At 41.2% G+C, this 24,719-nt stretch overlaps 1 protein-coding gene and 1 long non-coding RNA gene across 4 annotated transcripts in view; one reads left to right on the top strand and one right to left on the bottom strand.

Moving 5' to 3' along the window:
• Positions 1-8,222: 8,222 nt before the first annotated feature.
• LOC123502389 lies at positions 8,223-19,237 on the bottom strand. Of its 3 annotated transcripts, none has more exons than XR_006673991.1 (3): positions 18,754-18,839; positions 18,560-18,620; positions 8,223-8,395 (listed from the first exon to the last, which is right to left on the bottom strand). XR_006673991.1 is itself a non-coding variant. In XM_045251582.1 (3 exons), the coding sequence occupies exons 1-3, from the start codon at positions 19,129-19,131 to the stop codon at positions 8,254-8,256; spliced, it is 384 nt and encodes a 127-aa protein (XP_045107517.1). In that variant the 5' UTR covers positions 19,132-19,237; the 3' UTR covers positions 8,223-8,253. The 3 variants fall into 3 exon arrangements, 1 of the variants encoding a protein (XP_045107517.1); XM_045251582.1 differs by lacking the exon at positions 18,754-18,839 and adding an exon at positions 18,951-19,237; XR_006673990.1 differs by lacking the exons at positions 18,560-18,620; positions 18,754-18,839 and adding an exon at positions 14,576-14,707.
• The window catches only part of LOC123502404, a 15,483-nt gene continuing 6,306 nt past the window's right edge, over positions 15,543-24,719 (top strand). Inside the window, exons 1-3 of the long non-coding RNA XR_006674025.1 lie at positions 15,543-15,617; positions 16,202-16,329; positions 17,280-17,372. This is a non-coding gene — a long non-coding RNA (uncharacterized LOC123502404). The remainder of the gene's footprint in view (positions 15,618-16,201; positions 16,330-17,279; positions 17,373-24,719) is intronic.

Here is a 24,719-nt window from a genome sequence, read left to right as displayed (position 1 = left end):
TAGGCCTACCCCAGGGTGCCACTTTTCTGATAGGCCTACCCCAGGGTGCCACTTTTCTGATAGGCCTACCCCAGGGTGCCACTTTTCTGATAGGCCTACCCCAGGGTGCCACTTTTCTGATAGGCCTACCCCAGGGTGCCACTTTTCTGATAGGCCTACCCCAGGGTTTTCTGCCACTGCCACTTTCTGATAGGCCTACCCCAGGGTGCCACTTTTCTGATAGGCCTACCCCAGGGTGCCACTTTTCTGATAGGCCTACCCCAGGGTGCCACTTTTCTTGACTTGAGCGACGTTTTGTCACTTTGCACAATTGTGGCGGCTTGGTTTGGCGGGAAAGTGAGCGTGGTGTGTCCTGTGTCATGTGTCGTGTGTCATGTGTCTGGCGCGGCGTGTCATGTGTCGTGTGAACACTGCAACACTCTCACAACACTGTGTTACTACACACATCCCAGCAAAGTGCCTTAAATCCACGCTAGAGTGTCGGGGCGCGGCACAGCATGCCCCACCACTGCACACACCCACACAAACTAAAGGGGCGGGGCGGGCGGGCGGGGCACCGTGTCGTTCCTTTAGGCTTCATAATATATCAAAATCAAACCACACCAGCGAGACAAGTAACAAAAACAAAACGACAAATTAAGAGGTATGAGAATCACTAATTACACACACAAACAAACAATGGCGTCCTTGGAAAACAAACAAATAATATTAATGATAATATCTGAAGGGTGAGCGGCGCGGCGCTTTGTCGCGCGCTTGGCGCCAACACAGATTTCAAAATTATATTCATTAATAATTATTAATTTGCGTCAAAATACTCGTTCACAAACAACACTGTAGTGACGGAGTGGTGTCATCAGCGCAATAAACCTTATAAAACAAATCTTTATAATACATTACATAAATATTACAACAAATATTTGTAATACATTACATAAATATTACAACAAATGTTTGTAATACATTACATAAATATTACAACAAATGTTTATAATACATTACACAAATCTTAGCAACAGTAGGCTAGCAATTCATTTTATTTCATTTCTTCTTGATCTGTTTCACTATTTTTTATAATTTTACAGCTTAACAAGATCATTAATTATTTCCTCCAGTGCTGGGAACCTTCCTTTACCTGAGACACGCCCATCACGCCCACGCCCACCCAGATATAAGAACATTTTTTAGGGTGTTTTTACGGTTCTCAAGGCAGAGTGACATGATTTCTACATTGCTAACAGGAGAAACACTCTTGAAAACCCTCTAGTCATCTCTAGGCCCTTGGAAAACAGTCGTGATGAGAGAATAAAGCTTTTTTAAGCAAGATTTTAAGATATCAGAGCAATTTTTAGGGTGTTTTGACGGTTTTAAAGGCAGAATGACATGATTTCTGCATTAGTAAGAGGAGAAACACTCTTGAAAACCCTCCAGTCATCTCTGAGGCCTTGGAAAACAGTCGTGGAGAGAGAATAAAGCTTTTTTCAATGCGGGCGTAATTCTGCCTTCAAAAGTACGCCTAGGGGTGGGTTGGACGTAAAATTCACACGAAAAACTAGGATATTGTTGAATTTTGTAAGATTTCAGTACAGTATGGTGTGTTTATATAGAAGTCAAGTATTATATCACTGCCATTTCTTAAGTATACTGTTTCAAACTAATATATCTTGTTTGATGTTTTGTTATACGTTTTATCTAGTCATATCATACAACAAAAACGACTATAAAGTGATATGGAGGGACAAAAATTTTATTAAAGAGCGAAGAATTATGAGAAGAAGTCATTACGAAAAGATTGACTCAAAGCGAGAAGGTAAAATCAATAAACGACAGAAATTTATAGACGACAGAAGAGTGACGGTATTATAAGAACATCGCTATTATGGTATCAAGGACTTTTAATATATATTTTAATTCCTATTTATATATGTTGAACTCTTTTCCCGTGCTGTGGGTGGAGTGGGCGGCGTGTCGGGGCGTGGGCGGCGTTGAAATAGGTGATATAAGATTTTGGTGTGTTCTGTTCTGTCTTATTTCAGTCCAGCTGGTCTATCCCAGTGCATCCCAGCCTCTTTAAGTGCATCCCAGCCTCTCCCAGTGCCTCCCAGCCTCCCAGTGCCTCCCAGCCTCCCAGTGCCTCCCAGCCTCCCAGTGCCTCCCAGTGTCTCCCAGCCTCCCAGCCTCCCCAGTGCATCCCAGCCTCCCCAGTGCCTCCCAGCCTCCCAGTGCCTCCCAGCCTCCCAGTCCCCCAGTCTCCCAGTGCCTCCCAGTGCCTCTCCCAGTGCCTCCCAGCCTCTCCCAGTGCCTCCCAGCCTCTCCCAGCCTCCCAGCCTCCCAGTGCCTCCCAGCCTCCCAGTGCCTCCCAGCCTCTCCCAGTGCCTCCCAGTCCCATCCCAGCCTCCTCCCAGTGCCTCCCAGCCTCCCAGTGCCTCCCAGCCTCCCAGTGCCTCCCAGCCTCTCCCAGTGCCTCCCAGTGCCTCCCAGTGCCTCCCAGCCTCTCCCAGTGCATCCCAGCCTCTCCCAGTGCATCCCAGCCTCCCCAGTGCCTCCCAGCCTCCCCAGTGCCTCCCAGCCTCTCCCAGTGCCTCCCAGCCTCTCCCAGTGCCTCCCAGCCTCTCCCAGTGCCTCCCAGCCTCCCCCCAGCCTCCCAGCCTCAGTGCCTCTCCCAGTGCATCCCAGTGCCTCCCAGCCTCCCAGTGCCTCCCAGCCTCTCCCAGTGCCCCAGCCTCTCCCAGTGCCTCCCAGCCTCTCCCAGTGCATCCCAACCTCTCCCAGTGGCATCACAGCTTCTCCCAGTGCATCCCAGCCTCTCCCAGTGCCTCCCAGCCTCTCCCAGTGCCTCCCAGCCTCTCCCAGTGCCTCCCAGCCTCTCCCAGTGTCTCCCAGCCTCTCCCAGTGCCTCCCAGTGCCTCCCAGCCTCTCCCAGTGCCTCCCCCAGCCTCTCCCCAGTGCCTCCCAGTGCCTCCCAGTGCCTCCCAGTCCCAGTGCCTCCCATCCTCTCCCAGTGCCTCCCAGCCTCTCCCAGTGCCTCCCAGTCTCCCAGTGCCTCCCAGCCTCTCCCAGTGCCTCCCAGTGCCTCCCCAGTGCCTCTCCCAGTGCCTCCCAGCCTCTCCCAGTGCCTCCCAGCCTCCCCAGTGCCTCCCAGCCTCTCCCAGTGCCTCCCAGCCTCTCAGTGCATCCCAGCCTCCCAGTGCATCCCACATCCCAGCCTCCCCAGTGCATCCCAGCCTCATCTTGCCCTCCCTCCCTGTGTTCTTTGTACAGAGTTACACCAGCCTCCCAGTTTTATCAGCTGCCAGCCTCCAGTGCCTCCCAGCCCCTTCCCTCACTCTTCAACTCACACTACGTAGATGCTCCAACTTCCCCCCTCCCTCAGGGTTGCTATAGGTGTATAGCTTGGTGCTCCTAAAATTTGCCAGAAAACCCCATTTTCTATCCTCTGCAGCTTACTAATTTCCATTTCATTAAGGTCTATAATGGTACTTCCATACAAAATGGAGGGAAGTGCCACACTCTTCCAAAAAGTTTTTCCAATGAGTAGTTTTGAGCAACTTGTCGCTATTACGCTCCTCGTCATATTGGCCAGCTTTCTCGCCTTTGTTAACATTTCCTCCTTCTGCACTGTGAACCAATTAATGCTGTCATTTATAGTGCTTCATAAATATCTAAATCTATCTTTTGCTTCTTTATTTTCAATATTTTCTGGTCTTACCTTCATGTTAAATATTATTATTCTACTTTTCTCTTTGTTTATTTCTAACCCAAATTCTTTTCCTATCTCCTCCATTTTCTTTATTACGTGTTTGGTATCCTCCACACTGCTGGTTAACAACATTCTTGGTCAGCGAAGAAAAGATATGTTATATTAAACTCCTCGTCCCTGTAGCCTTTGTTTAAATCTTGTATTTGTTGCATTATTTTCAAAGTAATCAGTTTGAAAAGAGTGGTAGACACTGTGCATCCTGTTTTTATTCCGCTTGTCACGTCTGTTCCAAGCTTTTCTTCCTCTACTAGGTCAATTTTGGTCTTATCATTGTTATATACATTGGCTATTCAATTAATACATTTTGGGTGTATTTTAGTTTCCATCAGGACTTGTATTAATTTCTCCCTCTTTATGCTTTGGCAAAATCAATTGAATCAATTAACGTTTTTTCATCTTGAAAGATTTTTGTATGCAGTATTTTAGAACAAAATGTTATTTTCAATTGTACTACGTTCTGTGAAACCTCCTTGCGTTTGTTTCCTAAGCTGTTCTTTGTTATGTGATCTTCTAAGCTATCTCTTATGATTGACATCATTAGTTTATACCCAACGTTAGTTAATGCAATAGGTCTCAAATCCTTGGCTTTTGGGCATCTTGTTTTGGGGATCATCACTGTCCTTGATTCTTTCCAGCTTGGTGGTACATGGCCTGACTCTAATGTACTTTTCATTCCCTTTGCTAATATTTCCTTTAATACTGTGCTATTTCCTATCTCCTTGTACATTTGTCCTTTAATATTATCTGTCCCCACAGCTCGTTTGCTCTTCATTTTCCCAGACACCTCGCCACTCTTTCCTCTGTGATAATGTTCTGTTGTAATTGCACCTCTCCTCCTGTCACCCTTCTTGCCATGTCGATGTGTTCCCATACCTCCACTGCACAAGTCTGTATATATTGCATTTGTGTCCCTTGTTCATCAACTGCGTTCAGCCTAACTGATCGTTTCTCTTCTATGTCTTTGATCATGTTCTCATACTCCTCTCTCTTCCTCACATTCCACATTTCTTCAATATTGTTTTCATATTTTCTATATATGTTGCTCCACAATTTCTTTACCTCCTCCCCCCGCCACCTTCTCCTGCTCCAGTTGTACCCCATCTTCTCCATAGATTTTAGGGATTTTTCTCCTTGATCTTTTCCCTTTTAGCTTCTTAATGTACTCCCACATCTTCTTTCCTCCATCCTTGCTTTCCTTCATTTCTTTGACTGTTTTCTCTTCTTGTTTACAGATCTCCTTTTTTATTAGCACATGTACCCTTTCTTTTTGCTTTGGGTATAACTCCTTCCACCTTTCCCTCTCTTCTTCATTTGTTGTTGCATTTCTCCTCCTCCTTTCTTTGATTTCTTTCCTAATTACATCATTTATCCATACAGGCTCTGTGTTCTTGCTATTCTTTTCTCCTCTTCTCCTATATTTTCCTTTTAGCACCTTCTCTTTATTAGTGACTCCAATTTTTCAATGTTCTCCACTTCCTTATTTAGCGCCTGGCTTTCCATGCACACCCAAAATCTTTCTAAGGAATTATTGTCTGTTTTATAATACTCCTTCACAACCCACTCTTTTCTCTCACATTTTTTCTTCTTCTCTTTTATTATTAGCTCCACTTCAATTGGATTGTGGTCTGACATGTCAAAATGTCCTTCTCCTCATCTATATGCATGCTCTTGAATTTCCTATAGACTTGATTTGTTGCCAGTACATAATCAATAACACTCCTTTGTTCATTTCTGCTCCATGTGAACTCTCCTCCTGTGCATTTGCAATCATCATTTAACATTATCAATTCCAAAATGATTTCTCCATTTGTATTCACCTTCTGCTCCCCTTTGAAGCCCACATGTCCATTAAAGTCACCCATGACTAAGAGCGGGTGAGAGTTTCCATTTATTATCCTTTCCATTTGTAGCTTAATATTATTATTTCTGGGTGGATCGTTAACACTCAGGTAAACCACTACTAGTCTCATCTCCCATCCTCTCATTTTCCCTTTTGTGTGCAATATATCCGGACATTTTGTTGGTATCTTCTCTAGGTCTACTCCTGTATCCTTCCTATATAGCACCATTAGTCCTCCTCCTTTCTATCTTGCTCCTCTCTCATATTATCTACTATCACACAGTTATCACTGAAGTTTATATCTCTTAGCTTCTTCTGGGTCTCTGTTAAGCAAACTATACTATCATCACTCACTAACTCTTCTACTTCTTTTGCTTTAGTTTGTGTTAGCCCTTGTATATTTATTACACTCATTTTGACACTCTTTTCGCTGATTTCTTTGTCCCGTACACCTGTATTTCAGTCCCCACCAGTGCCTTCTCCTACTCTCACAATTTTTCCCCTCTGTATTTTCCACTGGCCTCCTTGTCTTCTTTTGTCTTGCAACTTTTCCTTTAGCATTGCGTCTTGTTCTCTCTCTTTCTTAGTTTTGTCAGGGGCAATCCTGATTTGACTTATGTCTTCCTCATGACAGTCTCTCAGCTGTCTGCCCCTCTTCACCACCTCCCATTTATCATATACATCACGCAGACATACATACTATTAGGGGCCTCTCACTCCCTCTCACTTTCATTCCCATTCTGTACATCTTCCACCTGTGCTCCTTCCACCCATAACTTCTCATGAAATACATGCTCACAGACTTCTCTGTCCTCCTTTTCTCTCTCCCAGTCCATCCCAGCCTCTCCCAGTCCATCCCAGTGTGTGTGTGTAAATAATAATAATAATAATATGGTTTATTAGTAATTGCAGTACATAGATACTGAAAATGCACACATGGGGATTGAGGGAGACTTAAGATGAGAACCTTAAGTTAGCTGTTTATGGGTGGCACCATGGAGGGGATAGCACTGTGATGATAACGGTCAGTTCTTGGGGCCTTGAGTGGCGTGACCACGTTTGTGTGTGGTGTGGCATGGATTGGCTGGGGCGCGTCAGGGGAGATGTTGTAGCCGTGAGTGGCACAGCAGGCCTCTACCCATCTTGACGAGGGCCGCTTGGTGTGTATTTACCTAGTTGTATTTTATCTAGTTGTAGTTTTACAGGGCCTGGGCTTTATGGTGGTGTGGCCCCGTCTCCATATCTACACTTATCCAATCTTACTTTAAAAGTATGCACACTCGTTGCAGACACTACTTCTTCATCTAAACTGTTCCACGTCTCAATACATCTCTGCGGGAAACTATATTTTTTAATATCTCTCAGACATCTTCCTTTTCTCAGCTTTTTACTATGCGATCTTGTGCTTCGGATGTCATATTCTTCTCTCAGGATCAGTTTCTCATTATCCACTTGGTCCATTCTGTTGATCAATTTATAAACTTGTATCAGGTCTCCTCTCTCCCTTCTTTGTTCCAGGGTTGGTAGATCCATAGCCTTTAGTCTCTCCTCATATGTCATCCCTTCAAATTCTGGAACCATTCTTGTAGCTATTCTTTGTAGCCTCTCCAATTTCCTTATGTGTTTCTTTTTATGAGGAGTCCACACTACTCCTGCATATTCCAATCTGGGTCTTATTATAGTACTTATCAATTTCTTCATCATTTCTTTGTCCATGTAGTGAAATGCTACTCAAATATTCCTTAGCAAATTATATGTTTCTCTAAAAATTCTATCAATATGGCTTACTTGTTGATTGTTTTCTTCCATCGTCACTCCTAAGTCCTTTTCCTTTTTTACTTTCTCCAGTTCTACTCCATCTCCCATCTTATAGATTCCCACGGGTCGTCTTTCACTCTTTCCCATTTCCATGACATGACTTTTGTTCACATTGAATTCCATTTCCACTTCTTACTCCATTCCCAGATCTTATTTAGGTCTTCTTGCAGTATTTCAGTGTGTGTGTGTGTGTGTGTGTGTGTGTGTGTGTGTGTGTGTGTGTGTGTACAAAGTCAGTTTTATCCAATATTTCTACATTGTGTTGTTTAAATAGAGATAGTTTTGTGTATTTCTTTGCTACAACAACATTCATTAAAGTTCTCTCTCTCTCTCTCTCTCTCTCTCTCTCTCTCTCTCTCTCTCTCTCTCTCTCTCTCTCTCTCTCTCTCTCTCTCTCTCTCTCTGTTAATCAAGTTTGATTTATTTGAGATTGTGTAAAATTATTTTAAGAAAGTTTGTCATGTTAGTTTGGTAGGTTTTGCGGGCATTTTAAGACAGTTTGGTAGGTTTTGAGGGCATTTTAAGACAGTTTGGGATGTTTTGAGGGCATTTTAAGACAGTTTGACAGTTTTGAGTTAATTTTAAGACAGTTTGGTAGGTTTTGAGTTAATTTTAAGGCAGTTTGGGATGTTTTGAGGGCATTTTAAGACAGTTTGTCATGTTTTGAGTTAGTTTTAAGACAGTTTGGTAGGTTTTGAGGCATTTTAAGACAGTTTGGGATGTTTTGAGGGCTTTTAAGACAGTTTGACATGTTTTGAGGCATTTTGAGATAGATTGGTATTTTTTGAGGGCATTATAAGACAATTTTGGGCATGATAAGACAACTTTATTGACATTAGGAAGGATGCATGGAGGTCACAAGATTATTGGTGTTCTGTTTGTTAATCTCCAGGCCACATACTCTCCCTGTCTCCACCACCACCTGACCACCACTCTCTCTGCGTCTTCCATGCTGCTCGCTGACAGCATTCCATCGTCTGCAAAGAATAAGTGAGTCACATTTAAAGTGTCATCTTTGAAGCACAAATTTACACTTTCTAATGTCTTTATTATTATTTTGAAAGTTATTAACCCCTTCAGTACTGGGACCTATTTTTACCTTGAGGTTTGTGTACCATTAGACCATTTTGATGACATTAGGAAGGGTGTATGGAGGGCAGAGGATAAATGGCCACAGTCTTCACTATTTTAACCCCTTCAGTACTGGGACGTATTTTTACCTTGAGGTTTGTATACCATTAGACCATTTTGATGACATTAGGAAGGGTGTATGGAGGGCAGAGGATAAATGGCCACAGTCTTCACTATTTTAACCCCTTCAGTACTGGGACGTATTTTTACCTTGAGATTTGTGTACCATTAGACCATTTTAACATTAGGAAGGGTGTATGGAGATCAGAGGATAAATGGCCACAGTCTTCACTATTTTAACCCCTTCAGTACTGGGATGTATTTTTACCTTGAGATTTGTGTACCATTAGACCATTTTATTGACATTAGGAAGGGTGTATGGAAGGCAGAGAATAAATGGCCACAGTCTTCACTATTTTAACCCCTTCAGTACTGGGATGTATTTTATGGAGGCAGAGGATACCTTGAGATTTGTGTACCATTAGACCATTTTATTGACATTAGGAAGGGTGTATGGAGGGCAGAGGATAAATGGCCACAGTCTTCACTATTTTAACCCCTTCAGTACTGGGACACATTTTTACCTTGAGATTTGTGTACCATTAGACCATTTTATTGACATTAGGAAGGGTGTATGGAGGGCAGAGGATAAATGGCCACAGTCTTCACTATTTTAACCCCTTCAGTACTGGGACACATTTTTACCTTGAGATTTGTGTACCATTAGACCATTTTGATGACATTAGGAAGGGTGTATGGAGGGCAGAGGATAAATGGCCACAGTCTTCACTATTTTAACCCCTTCAGTACTGGGACGTATTTTTACCTTGAGGTTTGTGTACCATTAGACCATTTTATTGACATTAGGAAGGGTGTATGGAGGGCAGAGGATAAATGGCCACAGTCTTCACTATTTTAACCCCTTCAGTACTGGGACACATTTTTACCTTGAGATTTGTGTACCATTAGACCATTTTGATGACATTAGGAAGGGTGTATGGAGGTCAGAGGATAAATGGCCACAGTCTTCACTATTTTAACCCCTTCAGTACTGGGACACATTTTTACCTTGAGGTTTGTGTACCATTAGACCATTTTGATGACATTAGGAAGGGTGTATGGAGGTCAGAAGATTAATGGCCACAGTCTTCACTATTTTAACCCCTTCAGTACTGGGACGTATTTTTACCTTGAGATTTGTGTACCATTAGACCATTTTATTGACATTAAGAAGAGTCTATGGAGATCACAAGATTAATGGCCACAGTCTTCATAATTTTAACCCCTTCAGTACTGGGAGGCATTTTTACTGTGAGTTTTGGGCGTGATTAGACCATTTTATTGACATTAGGAAGAGTCTATGGAGGTCAGAGGATTAATGGCCTGAGTTTTCACTATTTGAATCCCCACATAATAAGTTTGTGAAGCTGTATAGAATCACCAAAATAGAAAACAGAATGACTATGTATGAAAGCACGTCCTGGTAGTGAAGGGGTTAATTTGCCAAGTGTTATGGAGGCTGTATGTACATCCCCCTGCTGTCTGTCTGTCTGTCTGTCTGTCTGATGCCACTTGTTAAATTTTGTGTTTGAAGTCTTAGTCTAGTTTTGTCTCCAGGGTAAACTTTTGTTATTAGGTCTAGTACTTTTCATTTATTTGATATTCCATAAGAATTTTGATCCTATAATCCTTCTTATACTGTCTAAAACTTTGCAAACATCTATTGATATGACAATTAAAGATTTTTACTTTGAAATGATTTTTGTACACAATATCTGAGTATGAACAGGCCATTTTCTAGCCTACCTCCCAGGAAGCTGGAGCGCATTCCCTATTATTGCACGTTATAATGGGTTCGGGATACGGTAATTCTGATTTGTGGTAAGGTTTTCAGGAACGCACATGTACCGTGTAACGAGGACTTACCGTACATGTAAAGTAGTTAAAGTACATTAATATACAGTTTAATGACGCAGTGTTGTCTGTGTGGACACTCTGTGTGGATGTTGGTGCTGTGAAGGAATGAAAGCTGTTTATGTGACATAGAGGAAATATATTATTATAAAAAGACTGACTTTGCTTCAATCCTGCAAATGTACCATACAAGAAGTTAAGAGATTTTTGAGCCACATTTCACTGAGTGTGCAGAGATTTATCTATTTGTGTGAGGAATGTGTCCCCGAGAGCATCATGTCATGTCAAGATGGCACAAAGGTAAGCTGATTACTGACCTAAGCTGTCTGAGATGTCACTGCGAACCAAAGCATTTTATCAGAGACAGGTCTATTCGTGGGGAACCTCAGTTTCAGTAAAAACACTAAATTTTATCCCAAAACACACTCAAAACACCATGTAACTCCTCAAAATGCCCCAAAACACACCCAGAGCTCAATACAAACACACCCACACACACTCAATACATCCAAACCACTTAAAACACTCAATTTTATCCCAAAACATTTCAAAATGCCCCAAAACAAATTCTGAGCTCAATACAAACACACCCACACACACTCAATACGCCCAAACCACTTGAAACACTCAATTTTATCCCAAACACACTCAAAACACACATGTAACACCTCAAAATGCCCCAAAACATACTCTGAGCATAAAGGTAAGCTGATTACTGAGCTAAGCTGTCTGGGGTGTCACTGAAGCAAAGCATTTTCTCAACAAGGTAAGCTGATTACTGAGCTAAGCTGTCTGGGGTGTCACTGAAGCAAAGCATTTTCTCAACAAGGTAAGCTGATTACTGAGCTAAGCTGTCACAATTGTATCGTCATTGGGCATTATCATTTTATACTTCTCCATGCATTCTAATATCATTCTTCCATTTCCATCTGGCTTTTGTGTTCCTTTGAATCCCACGTGGCCATTCAAGTCCCAGATTGTAAGCAGTGGATGTTGTGCATTAGTCTCTATGATCTTCTCAATTTCCAGTTTGATAGTACCATTCCTTAGTTTATCATCTACACTAAAGTACACTACAGTTATGTTAACCTCCCATCCCTAACCCCTTCAGTACTGGGACACATTTTACCTTCAGATTTGTGTGCCATTACACCATTTTATTGACATTAGGAAGGGTGTATGGAGGCAGAAGATTAATGGCCACAGTCTTCACTATTTTAACCCCTTCAGTACTGGGACACATTTTTACCTTGAGATTTGTGTACCATTAGACCATTTTATTGACATTAGGAAGGGTGTATGGAGGGCAGAAGATTAATGGCCACAGTCTTCACTATTTTAACCCCTTCAGTACTGGGACACATTTTTACCTTGAGATTTGTGTGCCATTAGACCATTTTATTGACATTAGGAAGGGTGTATGGAGGCAGAAGATTAATGGCCACAGTCTTCACTATTTTAACCCCTTCAGTACTGGGACACATTTTACCTTGAGATTTGTGTGCCATTAGACCATTTTATTGACATTAGGAAGGGTGTATGGAGGGCAGAAGATTAATGGCCACAGTCTTCACTATTTTAACCCCTTCAGTACTGGGACACATTTTTACCTTGAGATTTGTGTGCCATTAGACCATTTTATTGACATTAGGAAGGGTGTATGGAGGCAGAAGATTAATGGCCACAGTCTTCACTATTTTAACCCCTTCAGTACTGGGACACATTTTTACCTTGAGATTTGTGTGCCATTAGACCATTTTATTGACATTAGGAAGGGTGTATGGAGGGCAGAAGATTAATGGCCACAGTCTTCACTATTTTAACCCCTTCAGTACTGGGACACATTTTTACCTTGAGATTTGTGTACCATTAGACCATTTTATTGACATTAGGAAGGGTGTATGGAGGGCAGAAGATTAATGGCCACAGTCTTCACTATTTTAACCCCTTCAGTACTGGGACACATTTTTACCTTGAGATTTGTGTACCATTAGACCATTTTATTGACATTAGGAAGGGTGTATGGAGGCAGAAGATTAATGGCCACAGTCTTCACTATTTTAACCCCTTCAGTACTGGGACACATTTTTACCTTGAGATTTGTGTGCCATTAGACCATTTTATTGACATTAGGAAGGGTGTATGGAAGGCAGAAGATTAATGGCCACAGTCTTCACTATTTTAACCCCTTCAGTACTGGGACACATTTTTACCTTGAGATTTGTGTAATTAGACCATTTTATTGACATTAGGAAGGGTGTATGGAGGCAGAAGATTAATGGCCACAGTCTTCACTATTTTAACCCCTTCAGTACTGGGACACATTTTACCTTGAGATTTGTGTACCATTAGACCATTTTATTGACATTAGGAAGGGTGTATGGAGGCAGAAGATTAATGGCCACAGTCTTCACTATTTTAACCCCTTCAGTACTGGGACACATTTTTACCTTGAGATTTGTGTGCCATTAGACCATTTTATTGACATTAGGAAGGGTGTATGGAGGCAGAAGATTAATGGCCACAGTCTTCACTATTTTAACCCCTTCAGTACTGGGACACATTTTTACCTTGAGATTTGTGTGCCATTAGACCATTTTATTGACATTAGGAAGGGTGTATGGAGGCAGAAGATTAATGGCCACAGTCTTCACTATTTTAACCCCTTCAGTACTGGGACACATTTTTACCTTGAGATTTGTGTACCATTAGACCATTTTATTGACATTAGGAAGGGTGTATGGAGGCAGAAGATTAATGGCCACAGTCTTCACTATTTTAACCCCTTCAGTACTGGGACACATTTTTACCTTGAGATTTGTGTACCATTAGACCATTTTATTGACATTAGGAAGGGTGTATGGAGGCAGAAGATTAATGGCCACAGTCTTCACTATTTTAACCCCTTCAGTACTGGGACACATTTTTACCTTGAGATTTGTGTACCATTAGACCATTTTATTGACATTAGGAAGGGTGTATGGAGGCAGAAGATTAATGGCCACAGTCTTCACTATTTTAACCCCTTCAGTACTGGGACACATTTTTACCTTGAGATTTGTGTGCCATTACACCATTTTATTGACATTAGGAAGGGTGTATGGAGGACAGAAGATTAATGGCCACAGTCTTCACTATTTTAACCCCTTCAGTACTGGGACACATTTTACCTTGAGATTTGTGTACCATTAGACCATTTTATTGACATTAGGAAGGGTGTATGGAGCAGAAGATTAATGGCCACAGTCTTCACTATTTTAACCCCTTCAGTACTGGGACATATTTTTACCTTGAGATTTGTGCACCATTAAACCATTTTATTGACATTAGGAAGGGTGTATGGAGGGCAGAAGATTAATGGCCACAGTCTTCACTATTTTAACCCCTTCAGTACTGGGACACATTTTTACCTTGAGATTTGTGTGCCATTAGACCATTTTATTGACATTAGGAAGGGTGTATGGAGGACAGAAGATTAATGGCCAGTCTTCACTATTTTAACATCTTCATTACTGGGACACATTTTTACCTTCAGAGTGACTAACTTTACCGATTAGAGAGAGAGAGAGAGAGAGAGAGAGAGAGAGAGAGAGAGAGAGAGAGAGAGAGAGCTTAGTGACATATCCAGCCCTAACATTGTCAAGCCACACCATAAGACACCGCCAAGCTCCTCTGAAGTGACGGGTTGTGTGTCTAACCTTCATCAATAGAGTATAGTTGAAGTTGTTATTGTTTTTAAGGTTCCAGTGAGAGATTAACAACATTTCTAAATTATTAACAGCAGGAACACTCTACCTAGTCACCTCTGTGGCCTTCATGGAGAGAGAGAGAGAGAGAGAGAGAGAGAGAGAGAGAGAGATAGGGGATTTTTACATAAAACAGCCTGCCCCCACACACACACATTAACCCTCATAGTAATAATAATAACACTGCTGCTCCTGCTACTACTACTACTACTCCTCCTCTTTTGTCCCTGCTATGCATTTGAGGCGCAGCAGCAGCAGAAAACAGTGAGAATTGAAGGAAATGTTGGGGCGGGCTGTGGGTGTGGGTGAGGTGGGCGGCGGGCGGTGTTAACTGGGGTACATATACACAACCATCGCCTTATTTACCACAGTAATGGCTATTTATCTAGTGTGGTGGTTGATTCTGGCTTTGCTTCACTCTCTGGGTCTGGAAACACAGGGGGAGTGGAAGCAGACATTGCTGGACTGTCCATGGGGAAGGCAGGGTGAGGCGCCCCCGTGGGTTCAATATTGACGTAGATAATTCATTTAAAAAATCGCCACAAGAAAAACGGCTCCCAGACTAGTATACACTACACTTTTAGGCGCGATAAATAGTGTAACTAATAATCAAAATATAATATTCCTACCGGGTGGTTTTTATTGAAAGCGGTGGAAAGGAAGGTGTTTGTGTCCAATTAACGGGTGACAAACACACCACAATGTCGAGATGGAAAGCTCACCCAAACTACGTTATATTACATTTTCTGAATAACACAAATTTTCGCTTTCCAGCCGAATAAAGAAAACACAGATTCTTTGTCATATAAAGATTTTTGTTTTCTATTTTGTTACCATTCAAAATTTTGAAATTGAAAATACGAATAGGTAGACTAAACTTTATGGAATATTGTTACTTGAATCATGTTTTTCATATCTTTTAAGTGTTATATCAAGCACCAAAACAATCCTAGGCGTGGTAATAAAAAAAAAACGTTATATTCCTTGCAGTGACTTTAACGTTATTTTTTCGGTAAACCAAAACACAGCTGGACTCGATTCTATTGTAGTTTAGAAATTAGTTTACTTTACTAATAACAAATCAGATATCAGAAAAGTGCCAACTTCACTAAATAAGTAGAAATATTTCAATCCTTACGGCGAAATATGTTTTTATCAAGATTTGTGAGTGACCCCAACACCCCATTTCGGTATTGGGAATATAATACACATGTTATTTTCATTTTTCTTTACCATTTCATATTTTATTTATTTTATTTCAATGTTATTTTGAATTTTATAAGAAGTTTGAGTGATAGAGGAAGTGTATACAATGATGTCGACATTTTGCGTAGAAGAAGAAGAAGAGAAGATCCGCCATTGTTAGCTCTGTTTTGAGATTTACAGTTTTTGAACATTTGTGGAGCAGGTGAGTTATTCCCAAGTGTGTGCGTGTACATGCTTATTATCTAAAGTATGTAGAGTTAGTGAGACGTGCCAATTAAGGTGAAAAAGTCTGGTAAAGTGAAAATAAGTGCGTCTTTATAAGCAAACTTTTGGGTTTTGTTGCCTCATATTTGCGGTGGTCATTCCTGCCCTCCTACGCATTGTCACGCCCCATATTGCCTCCATAGATAGCTTATGCACCCATACACCTCCCATGCGCGGGATAGTTTGATAGTTGAAGCGGTTACTGAGATATGGTGGTGTTCTTGTGTTAGGCAGTGTCCGCCATCCTGCCTTCCACATCGGCCCTCTCTGTGTTAACTATTTTCAGTTTTTCTTATTTACTACGCCTTGTCACGCCCCATATTGCCTCCGTAGATAGTTTGTGGATCCATACACCTCCCATATGCGTGATAGTTTGATAGTTGAAGTGGTTAGTGAGATATGGTGGTGTTATAGTGTGGTAGGCAGTGTCCTTCACCCTTTCCTACGCCTTGTCACGCCTCATTTATACTATTACTACCACCACCACCACTACCACTACTACAACAACTACCACTATTCCAGAGGTGCACCATGGCTTGCCACAATGTCACAATGGGTTCTTGGAGAGCCGCTGCTGTTGACTTGCTGCATGTCTCCTCTCTGCGGCAAAACTCCACAAATACTCCACTCACCAAGTTCCAGAGGGAGAGGTGAGTGTGTGTGGGTGTGGGAAAGGTGTCCTCAGGTGTGCTGTGAGTGTGGTGTGTGTGTAAGTGTGTTTTTTGTACGTTTTTGTAATGTCAACTATAGCTACCTATGTATAGTGTTTTTTTTTTTTTTTTTTTGTGTTGGTTGGCTAGGGTAAACTTATTGTGGGCGTTTTCCAGGTGTGATTTAAGGGTTGTTTGTGGAGTGTGTGTGTGTGTGATGCAATATTTTTAGGTAATTTTTGGTGCGTTTTGGTTAGGTAATGTTTGTCTTGTTTCCTCCACAGGTTACCTCCAGGCTTTTCCTTCAGTAGACTATTTCCTCCATGTTTCCTCCACCTTCCCTCTAATTTTGAGTCTCCTATCTCACTTCTATCATAGTCAAAATAGTACTTTTCTAAATCTCACTTCAAAACCTGACAATTTTTCTCATTTTTCCCTCCACCACCTCCTTTTCTTTCCTCCATATCTCCCTCCACACACCAAGCTGTGTACTGTGCTGGTGTGTGCAGGTGTGGGAAAGGTTTCCGCAGGTGTGGTGTGTGTGTGTGGTGTGTGTAAATGTTTTTAGTGTAAGCTACTATATATTTTTTGGGTGTGTGTTTTTTGCATTTTCCAGTGTTTGCAAAGGGTTGTTTGTGGTTTGTTGGTGTGTGCAGGTGTGGGAATGGTGTGTGCTGGTGTGCTGTGTGTTTGGTGAGTGTCGGGTGTGTGAAAGCGTGTTTTTCCTTACAATTTTGTCTCATAAACCTCAATTTTTTAACTTGTTTTGGCCGGAAAATATTTGTCTTTTTAAAATCCTCCTAATACCACCACCACCACCACCACCACTGTCCAACCACACCCACAACCACCACAAACAACCAACATTACCACATCAGATGCTCACAAAACCACACCATTTCACTACCACCACTAGTACTATTATAACCACCACCACCTCCTCCCAACAGGATCACCAGCCACCACCGGCCGTACTAAAGGAAGTGGCTCTATGTAGGGATGGAACATAGCAACTACACCAGCTGGGACACACCTAGCCAACTGTGAGTATTGAAGGCTGTTTTAGGGTGTTTGAAGACTTTGAGGGTGTTTAAGGCTACTTTAGGGTGTTTTAAGGCTGTCTTAGGGTATTTTTAGGCTGTTTTAGATTGTTTAAGGCTATTTTAGGGTGTTTGAAGAATTTTAGGATGTTTAAGGCAGTTTTAAGCTATTTTAAGGGTGTTTAAGACTGTTTTTAGGGTTATTTTAAGACTATTTAAGGGTGTTTAAGACTGTTTTTAACTATTTTAGGCTATGTTAGGGTGTTTTAAGGGTGTTTCAAGATATTTACAGTACATGCACACACCATCGCTCCATCAGTGCTTCATCTTCTCGCTTTGTGTGTTTTTTATGATTCAGTGACAAAGTGACTAACTGTTTTCAGGGACACTGGGTACGGTGGCTTGGGGAGGGACCGTGTGGCCTGAGGGGAGGGTGGTGGCCGGTGGGCAGTGTGTTACTGACCAGTGTGGTGTAATGGTGTTGTCATTGTCACCCTTGAGGAATTCTGAGGGTGAGCTGGCTCTATTAGATGAATTACAGGATTCTGAGGACAATGAGAGTCAATCAGAAGGACTCATTAGTGACTCACATGAGGAATATTTGCCAGAAAAGGACAGTGAGGCCAGGAGCTCCCAGGAAGAAAGTGATGGAAGTGGTGAGGATGACAATTAAGGAGATGGAAAGCATGTATGTTGATTTAGAAGGGTGTATGGTTTTAAATGTGGACATGGAAGCAGCAAGGATAAGAATTAAGGGAGATGGAAAGTATATATGTTGATTTAGAAGAGTGTACAGTTTTAAATGTGGACATGGAAGTGTGGAGGATGACAATTAATGGAGATGGAAAGCATGTATGTTGATTTAGAAGAGTGTACAGTTTTAAATGTGGACACAAGTGTGGAGGATGAGAATTAAGAGAGATGAAAGTATATATGTTGATTTAGAAGAGTGTACAGTTTTAAATGTGGACATGGAAGTGTCGAGGATGAGGATTAAGAGAGATGAAAGTATCTATGTTGATTTAGAAGAGTGTAAGGTTTAAAATGTTGACATGGAAGTGTGGAGGATGACAATTAGGAGAGATAGAAAGCATTTATGTTGATTTAGAAGAGTGTACAGTTTTAAATGTCAACACAAAAGCAGTGAGGATAAGAATTAAGGAGATGGAAAACATAGATGTTGACAGTACCTTGGCATGTGACTGGCCATGTGTGCTGAAGGGCAGGAGATCCGCACTTCAAGCAGGAATGCTGGAAAGAATGAAAAAAGAAAAGAAAAGAAAAATTAGGTTGCTTATCAACAATAATGAGATGATGAGTGAATGTATCCAAGATTATTTATAGAAGCCAGTAAATATTGGTACAGAATGAATAACCAACATACTTGAAATGCAAGTTGCAAAATTGATCTCTGCATGTGTCACCAGATCAGTGGTGGGGCAGGTGGGCCATGTTTCTGGCAGGATTGCTGAAAAAAGGTGGTTAATCAACAGTAATGAGATACTAATGCATGATAAGTAGACATATCCAAGATCAAATACAGTAAAGCCAGTATATATTGGTACAAAATAATCAACATACTTGAAATGCAAGTTGCAGAATTCATCTCGATACAGGCGACCCGGATTTTGTCGAGCAGCTGGAAGTGGTGGCACTTCTTGTACGATGTCGTGCTGCTGCTCTTCAAAGTCAGGGTGGCCTGCATCAATAGGAATAGGAATATTCCTGTCTTTACATATATTGTGCAACATAGCACAAACATGCACCATCTTGCACACCTTCAATGGTGGGCTGACCCGGACCTCACTGTGCAAGACATGAAATCGGTGTTTCAGCTGCCCAGTGCCTCTTTGGACAACACTGCGTGTCTGCTTGTGAACCCTGAAAGAAAACATCAATGATAATAACAGCCATCATATACCATTAACCTGTCAATATGATGGGGACAATCAAAATTCTATCCAGGTGTTGTTGTATTAAATTATTTTCATGATTTATTTTTCTTGCTCTACAAACCAATATGTATTAGTAGGAACTGTGGCACTGTCCAAATGAAGTGGTCCCTCCAGTTTTCCTCGTTTCCCAGCTCCACCCTCACAGCTCTCACTCAGCCGACATGACATCTATTGAAAATATGATAACCAAAACATTGAAGTAATGCAGTTCACAACCTGCACAGTGGGACATCTTGCCTCAAACTGAATTCAAATTCATACCGCAAGTCTCAAGGCCACCGTGATTGGTTGAATAAATTATGATTTTTTTTTTCATTGGCTGCCAGTTCACTTTCAAACGGAAGTAACCAATCAGCGGAAACAATAGCTCAAACAAAACGAGTCACTAATGTTGGCCCGCACGCTAGCCGCTGCCCTGGGTCGAGCAGCTCTCGCGCCAGTCTGTCTCTGTTCTATTGACTCGGGAGTGAGATCGCCAAAATACGATTAAATTTTTGAAATTCGGTATCACCATTATAAATAGGTTGCGCCTTATAAATATGGGATTAAAAATACTCGTAATGAGGAGCTCTATCTCATGAGGTGGGTAAAAAACATTTAGTGGAATGTGGTGAAACACTGGAATAATACTGTTTTTGTATGTTTTGTAATGTCAACTATAGCTACCTATGTATAGTATTTATTGTTTTTTGGTGTGGGTTGGCTAGGGTAGACTTATTGTGGGTGTTTTCCAGGTGTGATTTAAGGGTTGTTTGTGGAGTGCAGGTGTGTGTGTGTGTGTGTATGTATTTACCTAGTTGTAGTTTTACAGGGCCTGGGCTTTATGCTCGTGTGGTCCCGTCTCCATATCTAGACTTATCTAATTTTTCTTTAAAACTATGTACACTCTTTGCTGACACCACTTCCTCACTCAAACTGTTCCAAGTCTCAACACATCTTTGCGGGAAACTAAATTTTTTAACATCTCTCAGACATCGTCCCTTCCTTAGTTTCTTACTATGCGATCTTGTGCTTCTAAAGTCATATTCTTCTCTCAGGATCAGTTTCTCATTATCCACTTCATCCATTCCGTTAATCAATTTATAAACTTGTATCAGATCCCTCTCTCTTCTCTGCTCCAAGGTTGGTAGATCCATTGCCTTTAGTCTCTCCTCATATGCCATCCCTTTAAATTCTGGAACCATTCTTGCAGCCATTTTTGTAGTCTCTCTAATTTTCTTATGTGTTTTTTTTATGGGAGTCCACACAACTCCTGCATATTCCAATCTAGGTTTTATTTTAGTACTTATCAATTTCTTCATCATTTCCTTGTCCATATAGTGAAATGCTACTCCAATATTCCTTAGCAAATTATACGTCTCTCTGAAAATTCTATCAATATGGCTTGTGTATTTACCTAATTTACCTAATTGTAACATACGGGAAAAGAGCTATGCTCGTACTGTCCCGTCTCCATATCTACTAATGTCCAGCTTTTTCTTAAAATCATGAATATTCCTTGCCCACTTCCACGTCTAAACTATTCCATGCTTCACCCTTCTATGAGGGAAGCTATATTTTTCACATCTCTCCTATAAGTTTTTAGTTTTTCCCATGCCCTCTCGACATTCTTTCATTCCACATACACAGATCTTCCTTATCCATTTTTCCATGCCAATCATCACTCTGTATATTGCTATCAGGTCTCCCCTTTTATCTTCTGTTTTCCAGGGTCGGAAGTTGCATTCTGTTCAGTCTGTCTTCATAAGTCAAATCTCTTAAGTCAGGCACCATTTTTGTTGCAGCCCTCTGTACTTTCTCTAGTTTCCTTATGTGTTTCTTTAAGTTCGGAGCCCACTGTATTGTTGCATATTCAAGCCTCGGTCTTATCATTGCAGTAATTATTTTCTTCATCATTTCTTCATCTAAATATACGAATGCCACTCTTATGTTCCTCAATAAGTTCAATACTTCTCCAATTATTTTGTTTATATGTCTCTCTGGCGATAGGTCATTGGTAATTGTCACCCCAAGGTCTTTTTCTTCATGACTGGTTTTATGTCTTCATTTCCTATCTTGTACATACTCCTGATTCTTCTTTCACTCTTGCCAAACTCTAATTTCTTGCATTTTGTCGTGTTGAACTCCATTTGCCATGTACAGCTCCATTTCCATATTCTGTCCAAGTCTTCCTGGAGTAGTTCGCAATCTTTGTCACATCTCACTTTTCTTAACAATTTTGCATCGTCTGCAAATAGGCTCACATAACTGGACACCCCATCCACCATGTCATTTATGTAGACCGCGAACATTACTGGTGCCAACACTGATCCCTGTGGAACTCCACTCTCCACCAAGCCCCATTCTGATGGTCTGTCCTTAATTATTGTTCTCATTTCTCTTCCTACCAAAAGTCTTCCATCCATTTTAGTAAACTGCCATGCACTCCTCCTACCATTTCAAGTTTCCAGATCAGTCTCCGGTGTGGTACCTTATCAAAGGCTTTTTTTAAATCCAGATATATTCCATCAGCCCAACCATCTCTTTCCTGTATTACATCTATCACCCTCGAATAGTAACATATCAGGTTTGTCGTGCATGAACGCCCTTTTCTAAAACCAAATTGACACTCACAAAGTATGTCATTTTTCTCCAAGAAGTCTGTCCATCTATTCTTCACCACCCTCTCACACATCTTAGCTACCACACTTGTAAGTGACATTGGTCTATAGTTCAGTGGGTCTCTCTTGTTACCTGATTTGTAAATTGGGACAATGTTAGCTCTTTTCCAGTCTTGGGGCACTACACCTTCCCTTAATGAGGCATCAATTACTTCACAAACTTTTTCTGCCAGTTGCTCCCTGCATTCTCTTAAAATCCATCCTGATACCCCATCAGGTCCCACAGCTTTTCTCACTTCTAAACTCCCCATCATATTCTTGATCTCCTCCACAGTTACTTGAAACTCCTTCATAATCCCTTTCTGTTCCATTACCAGTGGTTTGTCAAAAGCAGTCTCCTTTGTGAATCCTTCCGAAAGCATCCATTCATAGCCTCTGCCATTTCCCTGGGATCCTCACTGCATACTCCATTTACTTCTAAACTTTCAATACTTTCTCTATTTTTGATGTTGTTGTTCACATGTCTGTAAAAAGCCTTGGTTGGTCTTTACATTTATCAATTATATCCTTTTCTTGTTTCTTTCTTTCTTCTCTTCTAATCAACACATATTCATTTCTTGCTCTTTTGTAACTTTCCCACTGCTTAATTCGTCTTTTCCTTCTCCACCTCTTCCATGCATCCTCTTTTCTTGTTCTAGCCTTTTCACATCTATCGTTAAACCAGTCCTACTTTCCAACTTCTCTATGTTGTCTTATTGGTACAAATTTTTTCTCACCTTCTTTGTATATTTTTATAAATTCCTTCCACATTTCATTTACTCCCTTAGCACTCTTGAATTTCATCCAATTTGTCTCTTGAAAGAATTTCTTTAGGTTTCCAAAATCTGTCTTGGCATAATTCCATCTTCCCACTTTATATTCTTCATTTCTTCTAGATTTCTCTTCATCTATCACCTTGAACTCCAAAACTGCATGATCACTCTTTGCTAAAGGGCACTCCACCCTCATCTCCTCAATGACCATTGGCTCTGTACTAAAGACCAAGTCCAGTCTTGACGATGCTCCCTCTCCTCCAAACCTAGTATCTTCTTTGACCCACTGAGTTAACACATTTTCCATTGCCAGTGTCAATAGTGTATTTCCCATGTTGTCTCTGATCCTTCCATTGACCAGTCCTCCCAACACACCTCTTTACAATTAAAATCTCCCATCATTATAGTTCGTTCACAGCCACCCAACATTTCTTCCAGACATGTTCCTGTATCACTTATCATTTCTTCATATTCCTGTACTGACCATGCATTTGTCTTAGGTGGTACGTACACCACTATGTAGTGCCTCTTTTTCCTTCATTAGTTTCTGCTCTGATCTTTAGCACTTCTGCCTTTCCCATACCTTCTTTCACTTGATCCACCTTTATATCTTTTTAACCAGCAACATCACTCCTCCTCCCATCTTACCTACTCTATTTCTTTTCCAAACATTATATTTCCTTCTCCAACCATCATCAGGTCTTCTCCTCTCTCAGTTTTGTTTCAGTAAGACCCACAATATCTGGGTTCTTGTCCCTCAAGTAATCGTTGAGTTCTAAAATCCTCGATATCACTCCATTTATGTTGGAATACATTACATTCCGCTCATACGTAAGTGTGTGTGTGTGTGTGTGTGTGTGTGTGTGTGTGTGTGTGTGTGTGTTGTTGATGCAATATTTTTAGGTAATTTTGGTGCGTTTTGGTTAGGTAATGTTTGTCTTGTTTCCTCCATATCTCCCTCCACAGGTCCTCCTGGCTTTTCCTTCAGTAGACTATTTCCTCCATGTTTCCTCCACCTTCCCTCCAATTTTGAGTCTCCTATCTCACTTCTATCATAGTCAAAATAGTACTTTTCTAAATCTCACTTCAAAACCTGACAATTTTTCTCATTTTTCCCTCCACCACCTCCTTTTCTTTCCTCCATATCTCCTCCACACACCAAGCTGTGTACTGTGCTGGTGTGTGCAGGTGTGGAAAGGTTTCTGCAGGTGTAGTGTGTGTGTGTACGTGTGGTGTGTGTGTAAATGTGTTGTTTGTTGTGTAAACTATATTTTTGGGGTGTGTTTTTTTTTGCATTTTCCAGTGTTTGCAAAGGGTTGTTTGTGGTTTGCTGGTGTGTGCAGGTGTGGGAATGGTGTGTGCTGGTGTGCTGTGTGTTTGGTGAGTGTGGGGTGTGTGAAAGAATGTTTTTCTTACAATTTTGTCTCATAAACCTCAATTTTTTCACTTGATTTAGAAGAGTGTGCAGTTTTAAATGTGGACATAAAAGTGTGGACGATGAGAATTAATGGAGATTGAAAGCATAGGTGCATTTGCATTGTGTTTTAACGGGCTAAAGAAGGCATTATGGGTATCTCCTATCTCAAAGCCCACCAACTATTTGACTGCTAGTGTTCTTATTGATGTAGTGATAATTACTCCTGCAGTGTATCACTTGTGTCACTATGTATCTTGTATTATCACTTCACTTATTCTCAATGTGTCACTGTCAAGCACTTCACTTACTTACCCACTGCTTCAATAACACTCTGAATTTATGGCCTCCGCACACTGAAACACTAAGGTCTCTCTCTCTCTCTCTCTCTCTCTCTCTCTCTCTCTCTCTCTCTCTCTCTCTCTCTCTCTCTCTCTCTCTCTCTCTCTCTCTCTCTCTCTCATATTAATCCAGTTTTATTTATTTCAGATTGTGTTAAAAATATGGAGAAAGACGGACCAAGGCAAGAAGAGGAGGAGGAAGAGGAAGAGGAACAGGAAGAAGAAGAA

The sequence above is a fragment of the Portunus trituberculatus genome, chromosome 11, assembly GCF_017591435.1.
Source record: "Portunus trituberculatus isolate SZX2019 chromosome 11, ASM1759143v1, whole genome shotgun sequence".
NCBI classification, from domain to species: domain Eukaryota; kingdom Metazoa; phylum Arthropoda; class Malacostraca; order Decapoda; family Portunidae; genus Portunus; species Portunus trituberculatus.
The sequence above is the reverse complement of the archived record's forward strand: the minus strand, read 5'-3'. Positions and strand labels throughout refer to the sequence as shown.

Excerpts from the sequence above, each read along its gene's own strand:
- LOC123502389 (XM_045251582.1), bottom strand. The coding sequence starts at position 19,131 with ATGTTTGTGCTATGTTGCACAATATATGTAAAGACAGGAATATTCCTA. Across the intron at positions 18,621-18,950 it reads TTCTGCAACTTGCATTTCAA|CATTCCTGCTTGAAGTGCGG; the intron begins GTATGTTGATTA and ends CATTCTTTCCAG. Across the intron at positions 8,396-18,559 it reads ATGGCCAGTCACATGCCAAG|ACGATGGAATGCTGTCAGCG; the intron begins GTACTGTCAACA and ends TATTCTTTGCAG.